The sequence below is a fragment of the Hemitrygon akajei genome, unplaced genomic scaffold (assembly GCF_048418815.1).
Source record: "Hemitrygon akajei unplaced genomic scaffold, sHemAka1.3 Scf000173, whole genome shotgun sequence".
NCBI lineage: Eukaryota > Metazoa > Chordata > Chondrichthyes > Myliobatiformes > Dasyatidae > Hemitrygon > Hemitrygon akajei.
Window position 1 is genome coordinate 377,565 of NW_027332059.1, and position 17,012 is coordinate 394,576.

Below are 17,012 nucleotides of genomic sequence, written 5' to 3' on the forward strand. Positions count from 1 at the left end.
GACTTTAGGAGATCCAGGCCTCATATGGAGCCAGTGATCATTAATGGAGAATGTGTGGAGCAGGTTAAGACCTACAAGTATCTGGGAGTACAGTTAGACGAGAAGCTAGACTGGACTGCCAACACAGATGCCTTGTGCAGGAAGGCACAGAGTCGACTGTACTTCCTTAGAAGGTTGGCGTCATTCAATGTTTGTAGTAAGATGCTGAAGATGTTCTATAGGTCAGTTGCGGAGAGCGCCCTCTTCTTTGTGGTGGCGTGTTGGGGAGGCAGCATTAAGAAGACGGACGCCTCACGTCTTAATAAGCTGGTAAGGAAGGCGGGCTCTGTCGTGGGCAAAGTACTGGAGAGTATAACATCGGTAGCAGAGCGAAGGGCGCTGAGTAGGCTACGGTCAATTATGGAAAACCCTGAACATCCTCTACATAGCACCATCCAGAGACAGAGAAGCAGTTTCAATGACAGGTTGCTATCGATGCAATGCTCCTTAGACAGGATGAAGAGATCAATACTCCCCAATGCCATTCGGCTTTACAATTCAACCGCCAGGAGTAAGATATGTTAAAGTGCCGGACTCAATGTATTTAAGTAAACTACTTAAGAACTTTTTAAAAGCTATTATTAATGCTTTTTTGAGAGAGTGATTTAGATGCATATCATATTTTTACTGAGTTAAGAATTGGATGTAATTAGTTTTGCTACAATAAGTGTATGGGACATTGGAAAAAATGTTGAATTTCCCCATGGGGATGAATAAAGTATCTATCTATCTATCTATCTATCTATCTAAATTGGTGTAAGAAATAAACGGACGGACAACTGTTTAGATGGGGAGAGAATTATAAACGCAGAGATACAAGTGGACTTGGAAGTCCTTCTGCAAGATACCCTAAAGGTTAACTTCCAGTTTGAGTCGGTGGTGACGAACGCAAATGCAATGCTGGCATTCATTTCTAGAGGTATAGAATATAAGAACAGGGATGCGATGGTGAGTCTCTTTAAGGCACTCGTAATATCACGCAGACTATTGTGTGCAGTTTTGGGATCCTAATTTTAGAAATGATATATTGACATTATACGGACCTGGACGTCAAGAGATGGGAAGACGTCGCGAACGATCGCTCACGCTGGAGACGAGAACTACACAGAGGGCTGGAGCGCGGAGGAGAGAAACTGAGGCTTGCCGCCGAGGAAAAGCGCGCTCGCCGAAAAGACAACAACACGGCAACATTGGAGGAGAGCGTCTTCAAATGCAATCGCTGCAACCGAGACTGTCACTCCCGTGTGGGCCTGTACAGCCACAACAGACGCTGCACCACCATCAGCAGCTGAATCAAAACTCTCCAGGCGCAGATCCATGGTCTCTCGAGACCGACGGATGCCACATCATCATACTGACATTAGAGAGGGTTCAGAGAAAATTCACGGGAATGATTCCGTTGGGCTGTATTCCCTGGATTTCAGGAGAATAATGGGGATATCATAGAAATATTCTCAATACTAAAAGGTCTGAACAGATTAGATATGGCAAAGCTGGTTTCCCATGGTAGGGGATTCTAGGACAAGAGGGCATGACTGCTGAATTAAAGGACGTCCATTTAGAACAGAGATACGGATAAATTACTTAAATCAGTGTGTGGTAAATGTGTGGAATTTGTTGTCACGAGTGGCTGTGGAGCCAAGTCATTGTGTGTATTTAAGGTAGAGATAAATAGGTTATTGATTAGCCAGCGCATCAAAGGTTATGGGGTGATGGCAGGGGAGTGGGGTTGACTGGATGAATTGGATCAGCCCATGATTGAATGGCGGAGCAGAATTGTTGGGCCGAATGGCCAACTACTGCTCCAATATTTTATGGTCTTATTGTCTATTCCACTGTTTCGCCCTGTCAAAGTGCAGCCAATAGTTCTGGTTATATGAACTATTCATATGAGAATACAGCCTTTTCTATTTTTCTGAGCTCCTCATAAATGTGTACAGTTTACTTAAGCTTTGCTCCAGAATTTCCACACAATTAAACATTTATTACATATTTATTGTTATTTTTGCACTACTTATATCATTTAACGACTTAATGTGAATATTTTTTGTAATTCATAGCTGTTAACATCTATTGTTACGAATTAAGTTCTCCTGCTGCTGCAGAGACAACGAATTTCATGACATATGCCGGTGCTATTAAAGCTGATTCTGATATTGATATGGGAGACCCACCACCGGTCACCTGATCCCAGTTACCGCAGATTGTAATGCGAGATTGAAGCCTTTTCTAATTATTTGCATTCCTCAGAAATGACAACAGTTCAGTTAAGTTTCCTTCTGAGGTTCCAAAGCAGAAGCTCAGTCTGTCTAATATTTCCACACAATTAAAATGGGGTATTTGTTTATTCTTATCACGTACTGAGCTACAGTGAAAATCTTGCCCGACGTACCAGCCACACAGATCAATACATTACGACAGTACATTGAGCTGATATACGACAAGACAATAACTGTAACAAAGCATTATGGCTGCAGAGAAAGTGCAGTGTAGATAGACATCTGGTACAGGGTCACGTCGAGTTACATTATGAGGTCGAGTCCATTTTATCATTCATTTGGCTTATAACCGCAGACAGGAAGCCGACCTTGAGCCTGGTGGTACGCGCTTTAAAGCTTTTGTATCTCTTCCCCGATGGGGGAGCGTGTTTGCAGCAAGAATGTCCAGGTTGTGAGGATCTCTGAGTACATGGCCTGCTTTTCCGAGGCAGGGGAAGTGTAGGAAGAATCCATGGAGGGGAGGCTTGTTTCTCTGATGTTCTCCGCTCTCCAAAGTTCTCTGCAGTTCCTTGCAGTCACGAGCAGAGCAGTAGCCATACGAAGGCGTGAAGTATCGACAAGAAGCTCAGAGACCTCGGCCTTCACCCTGCCTTGTGTAGCTGGATCCTGGACTTCCTGTCAGATCGCCAGCAGGTGTTAAGAGTGGGATCCCTCACCTCTGTCTCTCTGACCCTCAGCACACATACCCCACAGGCTTGTCTCCTTGGCCCCCTCCTTTCGTCTCATGACTTGTGTCGCCACCCACAGCTCCAATCTACTAATTTGCTGACGACACGACACTGACTGGACTAATCTCAAATAATAACGAGGCAGCCGACAGAGAAGAAGTCATCACCCCGACACAGTGGCGTCAAGAAAACAACCTCTCCCTCACGGTGACAAAAATAAAGGAGCTGGTTGTGGATTACAAGAGGAATAGAAACAGTGACCAAATTCAACATGTTCAAGTCCGTTATTGCACATTTTAATGTGGATCATGGCAGAATGTACTGTATATAAAATACGGTTAATGACATGTTTATAGATTATAGATTGTTACTGACAGAGAATCATATAATTGGTGATCCGCGTGTTATCTGAATGTACTTGCCTGTGATGCTGCCACAATTCAGTGTTTCTCTGTACCTGTACCTTCCCGTACTTGTGCACTTGGCAATAAATTCAACAGGACCTGCGAAATCTCAGTGAGATTTGATCAGTGATGATCATCTTGGCAGCTCGGTAGGTCGAATGTATGAGACAGTACACTGTTAAATGCAAAACCCTGAACGGTGTTGATGATCAGAGGGATCTCAGACTCCAAGTTCATCGCTCTCTGAAAGAGACTGCACAGATTGATCGGGTGGTTAAGAAGGCAAATGGCATGGTTGTCTTTATTAGTTGAAGCAGTGAGTTCAATAGTCGGGAAGTTGTGTTGCAGCTGTTTCGAGCCTGCGGTCGTACTGTGACTGTTTCTTTAAGAGCGCCGGCGTGAAGAGGCGGGACTATGACGTCAGTCACAAGCTGACAGCGCTAACTGTGGATTAATCATGAGAGAGAGAGAGAGCGATCTGCAGACAGGCAGTCGGCCAATCTAAAGAGAGAGAGAGAGAGTGGAAAAGCTGATAGCTTCAGTTTGTCGCAGCTGAGGCTTGGAACTCTCCTGTGCCCACAAGAGTGGGTTGATCATCGGTACACGGAACCACAACGAATGTGTGTGGCTGTCACTTCGTATAATCCATAGGAGTGGGTTGTGGAATATCTTGTGTTAACCCTTGCCTGGGTATGTTGTGTGGTAATCCCTGGTAGACGGTATTCCTGTGACAGGTCACTTTCGCTGATAACTCGTATATGGACAGATTCAACTGATAAGAACTTCGACGATGGTTATTTCGAAGTAACGGCCTTTTCTCTACGTTTCACCCTGGATTACAAATATCTCTCTCCCATCATTTATTCCGGGGATTACTGAACTTTCCTACTTTACCATCTCAAGACTCTAAGCTTTGTTGCCTCAGGCTCGATAGTTTGGGAGTTATATTTACACATAACACTGTTACCTTTCCTTTATTTCGTTAAGTTACTGTAAGTAGATACTAACAAAGAAATGGTTTAACATCAAAACCAGACTCCAGTGTGAACTCTATTGCTGCTGGTTCGTTTCTCAAACGTTACAGTTCGTAACACAGCTTTATAAAACTAGTTAGGCCACATCTAGAGTGTTTCTGACAGTTCTGGGCGCCCCCATTCTCGGAAGGATGTCGGGGCTTTGGAGAGGGTGTGTAAGAGGTTTACCAGGATATAGCCTGGAGTAGAGGCCATGAGCTATAACGAGAGGTTGAACAAACTTGTGTTGTTTACTCCAGAGCGGCGCAGGCTGGGGTGAGACTGGATGGACGTTGATAAGATTACGAGAGGAATAGATACAGTGGACAGACGATATATTTTTTCCTGCGGGTTGAAATGTCTAACTCATTTAGGGTGAGGGGCGATGTGAACAGCGTTTGCTTCTTTACAGGGTGATGGGTAGCTGGATCTTTGTCTGGGGGTGGGAGACCCCCACAGGTCACTTGATATCGTTTGCCCCTGCCATTTAACCGCAGATGGGCAGTATCTGGGCGACTGCGTCCGAGGCCCCGCCCTCCTGATGATGCAACAATTACTTCGCGCATGCTCACAGTCTACAGGTGGGCGGCGTGCTCGCTTCCGCAGTACATCTGTTCCGGGATCGGCAAAGGGTTCCCGCCTCCTGGGTGGGGAGCCGGGGGTCGGGATCACTGTCTGCGGGCCGAAGATATCACTTTCCCATCGGTGAGTACTGAGAGCGATCCCGAGCGGGGAGATCCGATGTTGGCCATCAGCTCCGAACCGAGGGTCAATTTCTCATTTAGTACCCAGTTATCTGGGCTCGTCAGAAATTTGTCGGCTTCACTGAATCTGCATTAAACGATCCAAACCAGGAGCCCAGGCTGTCTATTTCCGCAGAATTGAAATGTAACTCCCGCCAACAGGTCACCTGAGGCTGTGCGCCGCAGATCTGCTCCGCCCTCCGCTTTGGACGCATGATCACGTGGTGTGTGCCCACAGTCTCCGGATGAATGGTGATGCGGGATGGTGGGGGTGGTGGAGGGATGTATGGTGAAGTAAACCTACCAAATGCTGAAAAGCCTGGATACAGTGGACATGGAAAGTTTGCGATTGACAGCACAGTGTCAGAGTAAAGATGCTTCCCCTTAAAACTGAGATGAGAAAAATTTCTTCAGCCAAAAGATGGCTGATCCGTGGAATTTGTTGCCACAGATGTTGTTTGAGGCTGCCATTTGGGTATATTTATGACAGAGATTAATATACTCATGATTGCTAAGTATCATCAGGGTACCAGGAGGAAGGCAGGAATATGGTGTTGGAATAAATCTCAGCCATGGTTGAGTGATGGAGCAGACTCGATGGATTGAATCACCCAATTCCGTCCCTACGTCTTATCTCTTACCATGACAGAACGATGACTCCTTCCTATCCCATATCAGGTTTTGTGATGTGGCAGGGACAGATTTGTTCAGTGGGATCATTATATTTGTCTTCAGTTTTTAGATTTCAGTGAGCAGAAATATTTTGTTCTCCTTTGTATTGTTAACATGCTCCTTTATATCTCATGTTACAGTTACACCTGGGGTGAGAGATTTATTGGAAGAAAAACCCACAACTGGAAGCAAACCACAACTGAAGACGAGGGAACAGCAACACGTGAACCAGCCCGAGGACTGAGAACACCGACTGGAGAGAAACCCTTCTGAGTTTTAGTTTCCAGTGATTCAGTCAGGAGAAAGTTTGGTGAGTCTCATTTACTCAAACACTGGTCCTTTAGGCTTCACATAACTGTACAAAGGAAGGTAGGGAATGATTGGAGTGAGCTGAATGTGCCCAGAAATACCAGTTATGCCTCTATCAGACCCAGTTGCAATCACTCCAGATCTGCTAATGTGCTGTCAGTAGCACGGCTCTTTAAACTCACACACATTCCCTCAGTGTTTGCTCATTTGAAGAGCTTACAACTTCTGAATTAGATTTTGGTCGGTTCTGAGTGTGGAGAGGGAAAGAGGGGTGTTTATATTTACTATCTTGCAAAAAGAAGTAATTGTTTGCAATTACTTGCTGCAAACTCACTACCCGTACCCTGTACATTCTCAACCAGATTATTGACATAGATGACAAGTAGCAATGGGTGTTACCCTGGGAAGCTCCAGGAGGCACGGGCCTTGACTCTAATAAACAGCCTCCCATCATCACCATCTGCTTCCTACCATCGAGCTGTTTCCAGACTCTGGGCTCTGTGACAAACACAATGGTTGCAGCAAGATTAGAAAGTGATTAATATAAAGAGATATTTGTTGCTTCCTGAAAGCTGTCTGATGCAATGGACCAGATCCTCCCTTGCTCACAACGTAATCTGCCCTCGGACCCTTCCTCCCGGGTCACACTGTGTCCGATAACCCACATCCCCAACCTCCCTCCACCGGCCAGTAGCCCCACAACTTTCCCACCATTTACCCCACACCCGTACACACAAACAGATTCATGTCACCAACATCCACTCTCACTGCTGGGGAACCACAACTAACTGATCCTACTTTCCAGGCCTAGACTGTCCAGCCGTCTGGCTCCATCCCGACCCTTTCCCTCGCAACCGACCTTCGATTTGCGTTGTCACGTACCCCGTTACTGGGTAACCAAGCCAGGAGAAATGGAATGACATGTTGGAGTCTGGTGGTACTTTAACTATAGGTGTTTATTAATAAATGAAGTAATACAGTATCAAAAATGCAAATATACATATAAAACAGGTTAGCAATGATAAATACAGAAGTGTAGAAATAAGAATCAAAACCGAGCTCTATCGTAGTCTAGGGGTAAATGAATAGTCTTCAGATAATGCAGAGTTCAGTTCAGTTTGGGTTGAGGTAGTTGCTGTTGTGACATTGGAGAGAGAGAGAGAGAGCGAACGAGAGATGAGCGGAATCAGCAGACAAACCATCCATTGTGTTCTTGTTCCTTTGACCTGTTGTGGTCATCGATTATGACCCTTCCGTTCCCGGCTAGACCGTTCTTCAGTGCTGGACTTGTCACCCAGATGAGAATGGACACACACACAAGCCCCCACTGGCCTGCCTTCACACACTGTGAGCTTTGGACCGATTCCCCCGAATCGATCCTCCAAGTCCCCACCTTCCTGTGGGTGCACAACACTCGTTCAGTGTCCAGTGGCGTGTCTGCCTGTGTCTCAGCAGACTCGTCTTTTATCTCCCCAGCCGGGGTTCCAGCCATCCATCAGCTGATCATGTCCATCAAACTGGCCACTCCCTCCTGTCTCAGCAGGCATCTGGCATCACTCTGCTGTGTCAGCAAGGATTCACACAAGCAGGCAAAGTCCTTGGGAGTAAAGTCAACAATCAGCGAAAAAGCCATAATTTTAAATCCTTGTGTCTCTCTCATTATCAGCATGTGCAGCATGGCGCCTCTCCCCCTCTTTATCTCTCCCTCTCGTTAGCAGCATAGTTCACGGGGGGCCAACTCTGGACCCCATCTCCCCATGGTTTTCTCATCACACATAACAATGTAAACCCGAGATCAGCTCCTTCCTCATCGCCGCCCAACCAGGCTCAGAGCTCGTTAAGGAGCCTCGTGTGTGGCACCTTGTCAAAGGTCTGAAAATCCAAGTGCACAATGTCAACCAATTCTCCTTTGTCTACCCTGCTTATTATTTCTCAAAGCATTCCACTAAGTTCATCGGGCAAGATTTTCCCTTGAGGAAACAATGCTGACTCTGGCCTATTTTATCTTGTGCCTCCAAGTACCCCAAACTCACATCCTTAACAATCGACTCCAACATCTTTCAAACCACTGTCAGACTAAGTGGCCTATAGTTTCCTTTCTTCTGCCTCTCTCCCTTCTTGAAGAGTGGAGTGGCTTTTGCAATGTTCCAGTCTTTCAGAGCCATTTCTGAATTTAGTAATTCTTGAAAGATTATTAGTAATGCCTGCACAATCTCTCCAGCCACCTCTTTCAGAACTGTGGGTGTAAATCATCAGGTCCAGGTGACTTATCTGCCTTCAGATCTTCAGCTTCCAAAGAACCTTCTCTCTTGTTGTGGTCCCTTCTGTACAGGTCCCACCTTCCCTGGAAGAGAGCCATGGAACCAAAAATCCTATCCCCTCCCCTTCCCTCCCCCCTCCACATGCCTGCTGTCATGCATGGGTTTTCTACACTGGTGTCTGACGTCTGTGGGTTTGTTTCTCATGGTTGTGCAGTTTAATCTTTATTCTGTTCAGACAAGGGAGTGAGATCCAGATCTGTCACGACCTCTCATTGTGGGTGGGCATTTTTTCATTGACTCCATTCCACTGATACAACTTGCCGAAGTGCAGCCAATGTTTCTTATTACATATCATATTCATGATATATCCCTATCAATGCAAGAAGGAAGCTGAGTAATATTCAGTTTGCTTATAACAGCAGAATGGAAAATGTCCCTAGGCCTGGTGGTACGTTTTCTGTTTTTATGTTTTCATTTATCTTTGACACGATGGGTGGTTGAGAATTGAGAATGTCTGGTCTGGAGTTCTGGGAATCTTTAATTATGTTGCCTGATTTACTGAGACAGCAGGAAGTATAGAGCGAGTCCATGGAGGGGAGGCTTGTTTCCATGATGTGCTCTGCGAAGTCCCCAGTTTTCTGCTATTTCTTGAAGTCAACAGAAGAGAGTAGCTGTACAAAGGTGTGATGTATCCAAATGGAATACTTTTTACGGTGTAAACTTAAATTCGCCGGATCAATAACCACACCACAATCAGTTCATTACCTTATCTTTTTCACAAGTTCACTTTATTCTTTTCCACCAATCATGGGAAGCTCACATCTACAGATGCACTGGGCTGTCTGCACCACTCTCTGCAGGTTCCTGCAATTAAGGGAAGTACAGTTCCCGTACCAGGCAGTGATGCAGCCAGTCAGGATGCTTTCAATTGTCTCCCTGTAGAAAGCTCTTAGGATTTGGGGCCCAAACCAAACTTCTTCAACCATCTGAGGTGAAAACACAGCTGGTATGTACGGACCAGTTGAGATCCTTGGCAATGTTTATGTTGAGAAACTTAAAGCTGTTCACCATCTTAACCCCAGGTCCATTGACGTCAATAGGGGTTAGTCTGCCTCCATTCCTCCTGTCCTCCACAACCAGCTCCTTTGTTTTTGTGATAATGAGGGAGAGTTTGTTTTCTTGACACCACTCAGATGTTGTTCAGACCTCAGACAGAGTCAGCAATCAAATGGTTGAGCATGGTGCGATGAACGTGCTGAGCTGTGTATATCACAATCCAAGAAGCATTGTAGGAAAGCCAGATGAGCTGAGGACAGGGCATTATGATATTGTAGCCATTACTGGGACTTGGTTGCACCCAACAGTCTGAGGGATTTAGAAGAACAAATTTCCAGAGAGATCGCAGACCTTGCCAAGAAACAAAGGTTGTCTCAGTAAGTGATTTTAACTTTCCAAATATTGTCTGGGACTCCCATACTGTAAAAGGACTGGATGAGGTAAAGTTTGTCAAATGTGCCATTAATCAGTACATAGAATTCCCGACATAGAAGTGTGCAATAAGCTGTTAGGAAATGATCCAGAGCTGGTGACAGAAATTAGTGATCATAATGCCATGAGATTCAAGGTAAATATGGAAAAAAAGCGGTCTGGATCACGGGCTGAGATTCTCAATTGGAGAAAGGTCAATTTTGTGGTATCAGAAAGGATCTGACAAGTGTGGCTTGGGACAGGCTGTTTTCTGGCAAAGGAGTACTTGGTAAGTGGGAGGCCTTCAGAAGTGAAATTTTGAGGGTGTGGAGTTTGTATGTGCCTGCCAAAATAAAGGTTGAATGGTAACTGGTGCAGGGAACCTTGGTTTTTAAGAGATATTGAGGCCCTGGATATGTTATTCCTCTAAATGCCTCAGACTGTTGGGTGCTACCAAGTCACATTAATGTCTACAATATCATGATTCCATGCACTGATTTCATCTGACTTTTTTTTTAGTTGTCTTCTGTTGGTTTCCAAAAGCTTCCCAATAATTTTTCTCTTTTGTTTGCCCTCTCTTTGACTTTTATGTTGGCTTTGGCTTTTCATTTCAGCCATGGTTGTGTCCTCCTGCCTTTCCAATACTTCCACTTCTTTGGGATGTATCGATCACTCATTTCCTGAATTGCTCCCAGAAACTCCAGCCATTGCTGCTCCGTTGTCACTCCTACCTTTTCCCTTCCAAACAAGTTTGTCCAGCTTCTCTGTCATAGAAACATGGAGAAGTTCAGTACAGAAACAGGCTATTTGGCCCATCTAGTCAATGCTGAAAAAACATTTAAGCTGTCAAATGCAACTACCTGCTTCAGGACCATCGCCCTCCATACCCCTACCATCTAGGCTCCCATCCAAACTTCTTTGAAATGGTGAAACCGAGCTCATATTCACCACTTGTGCTGACATCTCATTCCACACTCACACAACCATTTCAGTGAAGAGCTTTTCCAAATGTTTCTGTTAAATTTTCACCTACCCTACTTACCCATGACCTCTGGTTATCACCGCATCCAACCTCAGTGAAAAATGCTCCTTGCATTTACCTTATCTGTACCCTAATCATTTGGTATACTTCTAACAAAACTTCAAAGCAATGTATGATTCCCTTGTTTATGTTTAGAGCATATTTTAGGTGAAAAGATGATGAGGGGCATTGATCGTGTGGATAGCCAGAGGCTTTCTTCCCCAGGTCTAAAGTGGCTAACATGTGGGGCATAGTTTTAAGGTGCTGGGAAATAGATACTGAGGGGATATCAGGGGTTAGTTTATTTACACAGAGAGTGGTGGGTGCATGGAATGCGTGAGAGTGTTTCAGTTACTGTGGGGCCAGGTACCCATGCAGCTCAGTGGGAACAGGGAATAATACCAATGGAGAGAGTCAAACTGAGCCAGGTTACAGATTGGGGATGGCAGAAATGCCCCATTCTCATAGAGACAGGAGGAGCATCAGAGAAGTAATATCACACCTTGACAAGTCAAGTAATCTCATCTGAAATGTTGTCCTACACCAATTGATGGATTTTGTAAATCTTTTTACAGGTTGAAAATGACCAGGATTTTGTCTACTGGAATCTCAAACAGATCACACCAGTTTTGCTGCCTCTGACCAGATATTTAAGAAGTGGAGCAAGGGATTCACTTCATCTTCCTTCCTGTTCAGACTGTGGGGAGGGATTCACTCGATCATCTGACTAACTGGCACCGCGTCATTTTACATGGGGGAACCCATTCACCTGCTCAGACAGTGGGAATGGATTCAGTTGGACATCTCAACTGAAGGTACATCAGCAACTTCACACTGGGACAAGGCCATTCACCTGTTCTGTGTGTGAGAAGGGATCCAGTCAGTCTTCCCACCTGTGGACACACCAGTCAGTTCACACTGGGCAGAATTTGGTCATCCGCTGAATTTGTAGGGAAAAATTCACTCTGTCATCTGACATTATGACTCACCAGTGAGTTTACACCGGTGAGTGGCCATTCAACTGCTCAGACTGAGGGACGGGATTCACTTGCTTATCTGACCTAATGGCTCATCTGCGAGTTCACATTGGGGAGAGGCCGTTCACCTGCTCGGACTGTGGGAAGGGATTCACTCAGTCACATCAACTGAAGGTACATCAGCGAGTTCACACTGGGGAGAGGCCGTTCACCTGTTCAGACTCTGGGAAGGGATTCACTCAGTCATCTAAACTACTGGTACACAACTCAGTTCACACTGTAGAGAGGCCATTCACCTGCTCAGACTGTGGGAGGGGATTCACTTGCTCAGCTAACCTGAAAGTACATCAGCGAGTTCACACTGGAGAGAGGCCATTCACCTGCTCAGACTGTGGGACGGGATTCACTCGGTCATCTGCCCTAATGGAACACCAGCGAGTTCACACTGGGGAGAGGCCGTTCATCTGCTCGGACTGTGGGAAGGGATTCACTCGGTCATCTCAACTGAAGGTACATCAGCGAGTTCACACTGGGAAGAGGCCGTTCACCTGTTTAGACTGTGGGAAGGGATTCACTCAGTCATCTAAACTACTGGTACACAAGTCAGTTCACACTGGAGAGAGGCCATTCACCTGCTCAGACTGTGGGAGGGGATTCACTCAGTCATCTAACCTGAAGGTACATCAGCGAGTTCACACTGGAGAGAGGCCGTTCACCTGCTCAGACTGTGGAAAGGGATTCACTCGGTCATCTGCCCTAATGGTGCACCAGCGAGTTCACACTAGAGAGAGGCCGTTCACCTGCTCAGACTGTGGGAAGGGATTCACTCAGTCATCTCAACTGAAGGTACACCAGCGAGTTCACACTGGGGAGAAGCCATTCACCTGCACAGACTGTGGGACAGGATTCACTCAGTCATCCTCCCTAATGAAACACCAGCGAGTTCACACCGGGGAGCAGCCGTTCACCTGCTCGGACTGTGGGAAGGGATTCAATCAGTTATCTAACCTGAAAACACATCAGCAAGTTCACACTGGCGAGAGGCCATTCACCTGCTCAGACTGTGGGAAGGGATTCATTCGGTCGTCTGACCTAATGGCTCACCATCGAGTTCACACAAGGGAGCGGCCGTTCACCTGCTCACACTGCGGGGAGGGATTCATTTGCTCATCTAACCTTAAGGTACATCAGCAAGTTCACACTGGCGAGAGGCCATTCACCTGCTCAGACTGTGGGAAGGGATTCCCTTGCTCATCTCAACTGATGGTACATCAGCGAGTTCACACTGGAGAGAGGCCGTTCACCTGCTCAGACTGTAGGAAGGGATTCCCTTGTTCATCTCAGCTGATGGTACATCAGCGAGTTCACACTGGAGAGAGGCAGTTCACCTGCTCAGACTGTGGGAAGGGATTCACTCGGTCATCTATACTGAAGGTACATCAGCGAGTTCACACTGGCGAGAGGCCGTTCACCTGCTCGGACTGTGGGAAGGGATTCACTCGGTCATCTAAACTGAAGGTACATCAGCGAGTTCACACTGGAGAGAGGCCGTTCACCTGCTCAGACTGTGGGAAGGGATTCACTGAGTCATCCACCCTAATGGCACACAAGCGCATTCACACCAGGGAGCAGCCGTTCACCTGCTCGGACTGCGGGAAGGGATTCACTTGGTCATCTCAACTACAGAGACACCAGCGAGTTCACACTGGGTAGAGGCTGATCACCTGCTCAGACATTGGGAAGAGTTTCTCTCAGCCATCTCCATCAAATGTGCATCATTGGGTTCACACTGGAGAGTAGCTATTCTCCTGCTGTGATTGTGGGAAGCGATTCACTTAGTCATCTCGGCTTATGTAACTCTCGCTTCGGCTAGCAGCTTAATGTAGGGGGTGATATCCCCACAGGCTGGCCAAACTTGTGAGATCTCGTTCGGGTGGATGCTGTGTGATGTGTCCCCTGTTACAAATCAGTTCCCTGAAATTACAAACAGTACACAATATACGATTAAACGATTGAGCTTTATAATTCTGACTTTGACTACAGGATTAGGTAAGTAAACAAAGAAGAATGGCCCGCTCTCTCCATTCGTGTCTTCTCATCTCTCCCTAGCGAAAGACCATAAATTCCCTCTTCCAGACTCACAAGAAAGAACGTTTCTCTCGTTGGATAGCCCCACACTCCAAAACCCTGTTATCTCCAGGCTTAACCTAAACATTGCTGCTACAGAGAAACCATTACCTCAGCAGTGAAACATTACAGAGAGGCCATTACATTAGCAGTGAAACCTTGCAGCATGTTACACTTGTGACACTCTACCGGGTTCACACTGGGGAGAAAGTTTCAATAAGCTGCATGTTGGATATTTGTCCATCACCGTTGCTGAATGCAATTTCGAGACTGACTGTCGGTGCTGAACTCTGCAATTATTGCTGCTGCTCACCACACCCAGTTCTTCACCCTGGTCACTGGGCATAGGAGGAGTTTCTTCTGCTGTACATTCACCTTTAATGGGACTGGAGTTTAATATTCTGGATCTGAGACAAATAAATCAGTTCTATTTTAAACTCTGTCTCTGGTACTTAAGTGAATTTATAACACACCTAGTGTACAGTAGAGAGTCAACTCTGGCCAGCTGGACCCTGCCACTGATTCTGTTCCATGACAGTCCTTTTCAATCCTCCCCGGTACAGCCAAAGTCGGCCTCAGGAAAAATCTTTCCAGACAGATCACTCAGAATTCTTTGGTGAAATGAGAAAGGTGGTGTGTGTTGTTTGTTTGGATTTTCAGATGATTCTGAACAAGGTGCTGCAGCTGAAGCTGCTTAACAAGACTACAGCTCATGGTATTTGATGTCTCTGTGCTGTTCCCGCTGAAGTTTAGAATTATGGGCAGGGTGTAGAGTTGCGGGGGCGGGGTTCCCAAATACTGTAAAGCCGAGACAGAGAGCATATGGAGAGGATGTTTTCCATAATACGGAGCCCAGGTCCAGGGATACACCCTCAGACTACAGGGAAATCAATTCAGATGAGGAGGAAGTCTTACGATATCATGTTTATTCAGCATGGCCGTGTCTGATCTATGCTTCTGTGCCCTTCCCCCTGTATCTCCAGCTCAAATGTACCCAGCCACCCACCTACACTCAGATAGATAAACACTTCATTGATCCTAAAGGAATTTACATGGAAGATTTAGAATTTTAGAAAATTCCATATGTCTGCATTTAAAATGAGTGGCCCTTTTTGATCCTGTCAGTTTCTCTTTCACTGATCCACAGAGATATCAAAAGGCCCGTCCCTTTCCCTCGTATATCTCCACCGGCTCAATCCCTGGTTTCTATCCCAGTTTAACTCCCCATCTCTCTTCCCTCCACTATTCCCTCCAATCTCTCTCCTCAGTCATTGTCTCCCACGCCTCCTTCTGCCCCCTCACTCGCTCCTTGTTTATTTCTCACCCACATCCATCTCCCCGCCATTCTCTCCCCTCACTGGTTGTCGCCACCATCTCTCTCCCCTGTTTCTTGCCTCCGCCACTTCCCTCTCATCTCTCCTCAGTCTGTCTCGCTAACACTCCTACTGTCTCTCGATTCTCTCTCCCTCTCTTTCAATACCACCACTCAGCCTGTTCTCTCTTCTCTCTCTCTCCCCCCACTCTCTCTATCTCTCCCTTTCCCACTTTCCCTTCTCTCCTTCTCCCTCTTCCTCTGTCTCTCTGTCTCTTTCTTTCCCTCCTCTGCTTCATCCATCTCCAAATGCCAGTAAGTTCCGCTGTCACTTGCACATTGAAAGGTGCTATTATGGAGTGAACATGGGCCGAGGATCCGGGTTGGTCTGTAAAGGTGGGGTGTGGTTTGTAGACAGAAAGTGGAGTAGAGAAGTGAGAGTGAGAGGAAGTTGGGAGGAGAAGAGTAAGAGAGGGAGGTGAGGAAGTGGGAGAGGTATTAATAAGATAAGAGTGGAGAGCAGGAAAGGGAGAGTGAGAGTAGATGGAGGAGAGAAGCAGAGAGGAATGTGTGCTGAGGATTGAGAGGAGGGAGGGGTAGGGAGAAAGGAAGTGACAGATCTGGTGAGCGCACTATGGAGAGAGGAAGGAGCAAGATGTTGAGGGAGCTGCACACACTCAGTGTTGAGGGAGTTGCATTTCCTCTGTCCCACTCACAGTAACTCTTCTAAGGATGTATTTGCATCAACAAAAGCAGGATTCAACACGCTGCGAGCGTGTGCTATTCTGAACTGAAATGAAAGCTCAACCCAGAAAGATGAAGGAATTATCACAATGGAACAGTGATTCCCTCTGGGGGCAGTTACGTGTCCTAAGATGGCTTTAGGAGCAAATAGCACTCGCCGGGGGTGGGGGGCATTCAAGATTCCTGGCGGGGCAATGCTGCCTCTAACTTGCGGTATCAGACCTGATCGACCGTTAGTAGAGCAGGTACTTCCAAAAAGGATGTGGCACTGGAATAAAGGAAGAAGCATCGCACTGCAGGCCTTGAGCATTCGTCGTCACAACGGGTCTGACACTTGGCGATCTCGTCCGACCTAACCAACCTAACAGACGTTGTTGGGGATTAGCAACGAGGGTGCTCGGCATTTCGCCTTGACTTGCGGCACTGGGGCTGTGAAACACTGCTATAGAAGAAAGGTTTAGCCAATAGATGAGCATAATCGTCCATGGATGAGATCCCCACGATGTGAGCAAAGGAGGAAAGCGTCCAACGTCAGGCTCAAAGCTGGAGACCTCTTCCCAGAAACTGCGTAGCTCCTTGTGTCAATACAGGACCAGGCGGTTGACACAGAAATAACAAAAATGCACATTAAAAGAGTCACAAACTCAAGACGAAGTGTTGTGCTCTGAAGCAGAATATGCCGTTTGATTGCTGACAAAGACGCCATCAAGTGGCAAGCAGCATTCACCAAAATCCTGCTTTATGAGACGATCATGAAAGATACTATCAATGACAATCAATACAAACCTGATCTAGTTTTAGATTCGGAGTGAAACAATTGCATTACTACCGATCCGTTATCAGAGATAGGACGATACATGATCCCGTCCGGATATAATGTCACAGGATAAACATGCAAATTAGATTTACTGAATAGATACAGCCATTCCGACACACACAGCACGCTGAAATCAATAAGTGAAAAAACCTGAAATAT

The 17,012-nt window shown here is 46.3% G+C and overlaps 1 protein-coding gene across 2 annotated transcripts; it reads left to right on the forward strand.

Annotated features, from left to right (window-relative positions):
* The first annotated feature begins 4,604 nt into the window (after positions 1-4,604).
* Positions 4,605-14,324, forward strand: LOC140724204 (uncharacterized). Of its 2 annotated transcripts, none has more exons than XM_073038692.1 (3): positions 4,605-5,108; positions 5,959-6,128; positions 11,452-14,324. In XM_073038692.1, the coding sequence occupies exon 3, from the start codon at positions 11,941-11,943 to the stop codon at positions 13,564-13,566; it is 1,626 nt and encodes a 541-aa protein (XP_072894793.1). In that variant the 5' UTR covers positions 4,605-5,108; positions 5,959-6,128; positions 11,452-11,940; the 3' UTR covers positions 13,567-14,324. The 2 variants fall into 2 exon arrangements, with proteins under 2 accessions (XP_072894793.1, XP_072894794.1); XM_073038693.1 differs by lacking the exon at positions 4,605-5,108 and adding an exon at positions 5,394-5,514.
* The last annotated feature ends 2,688 nt before the right edge of the window (positions 14,325-17,012 follow it).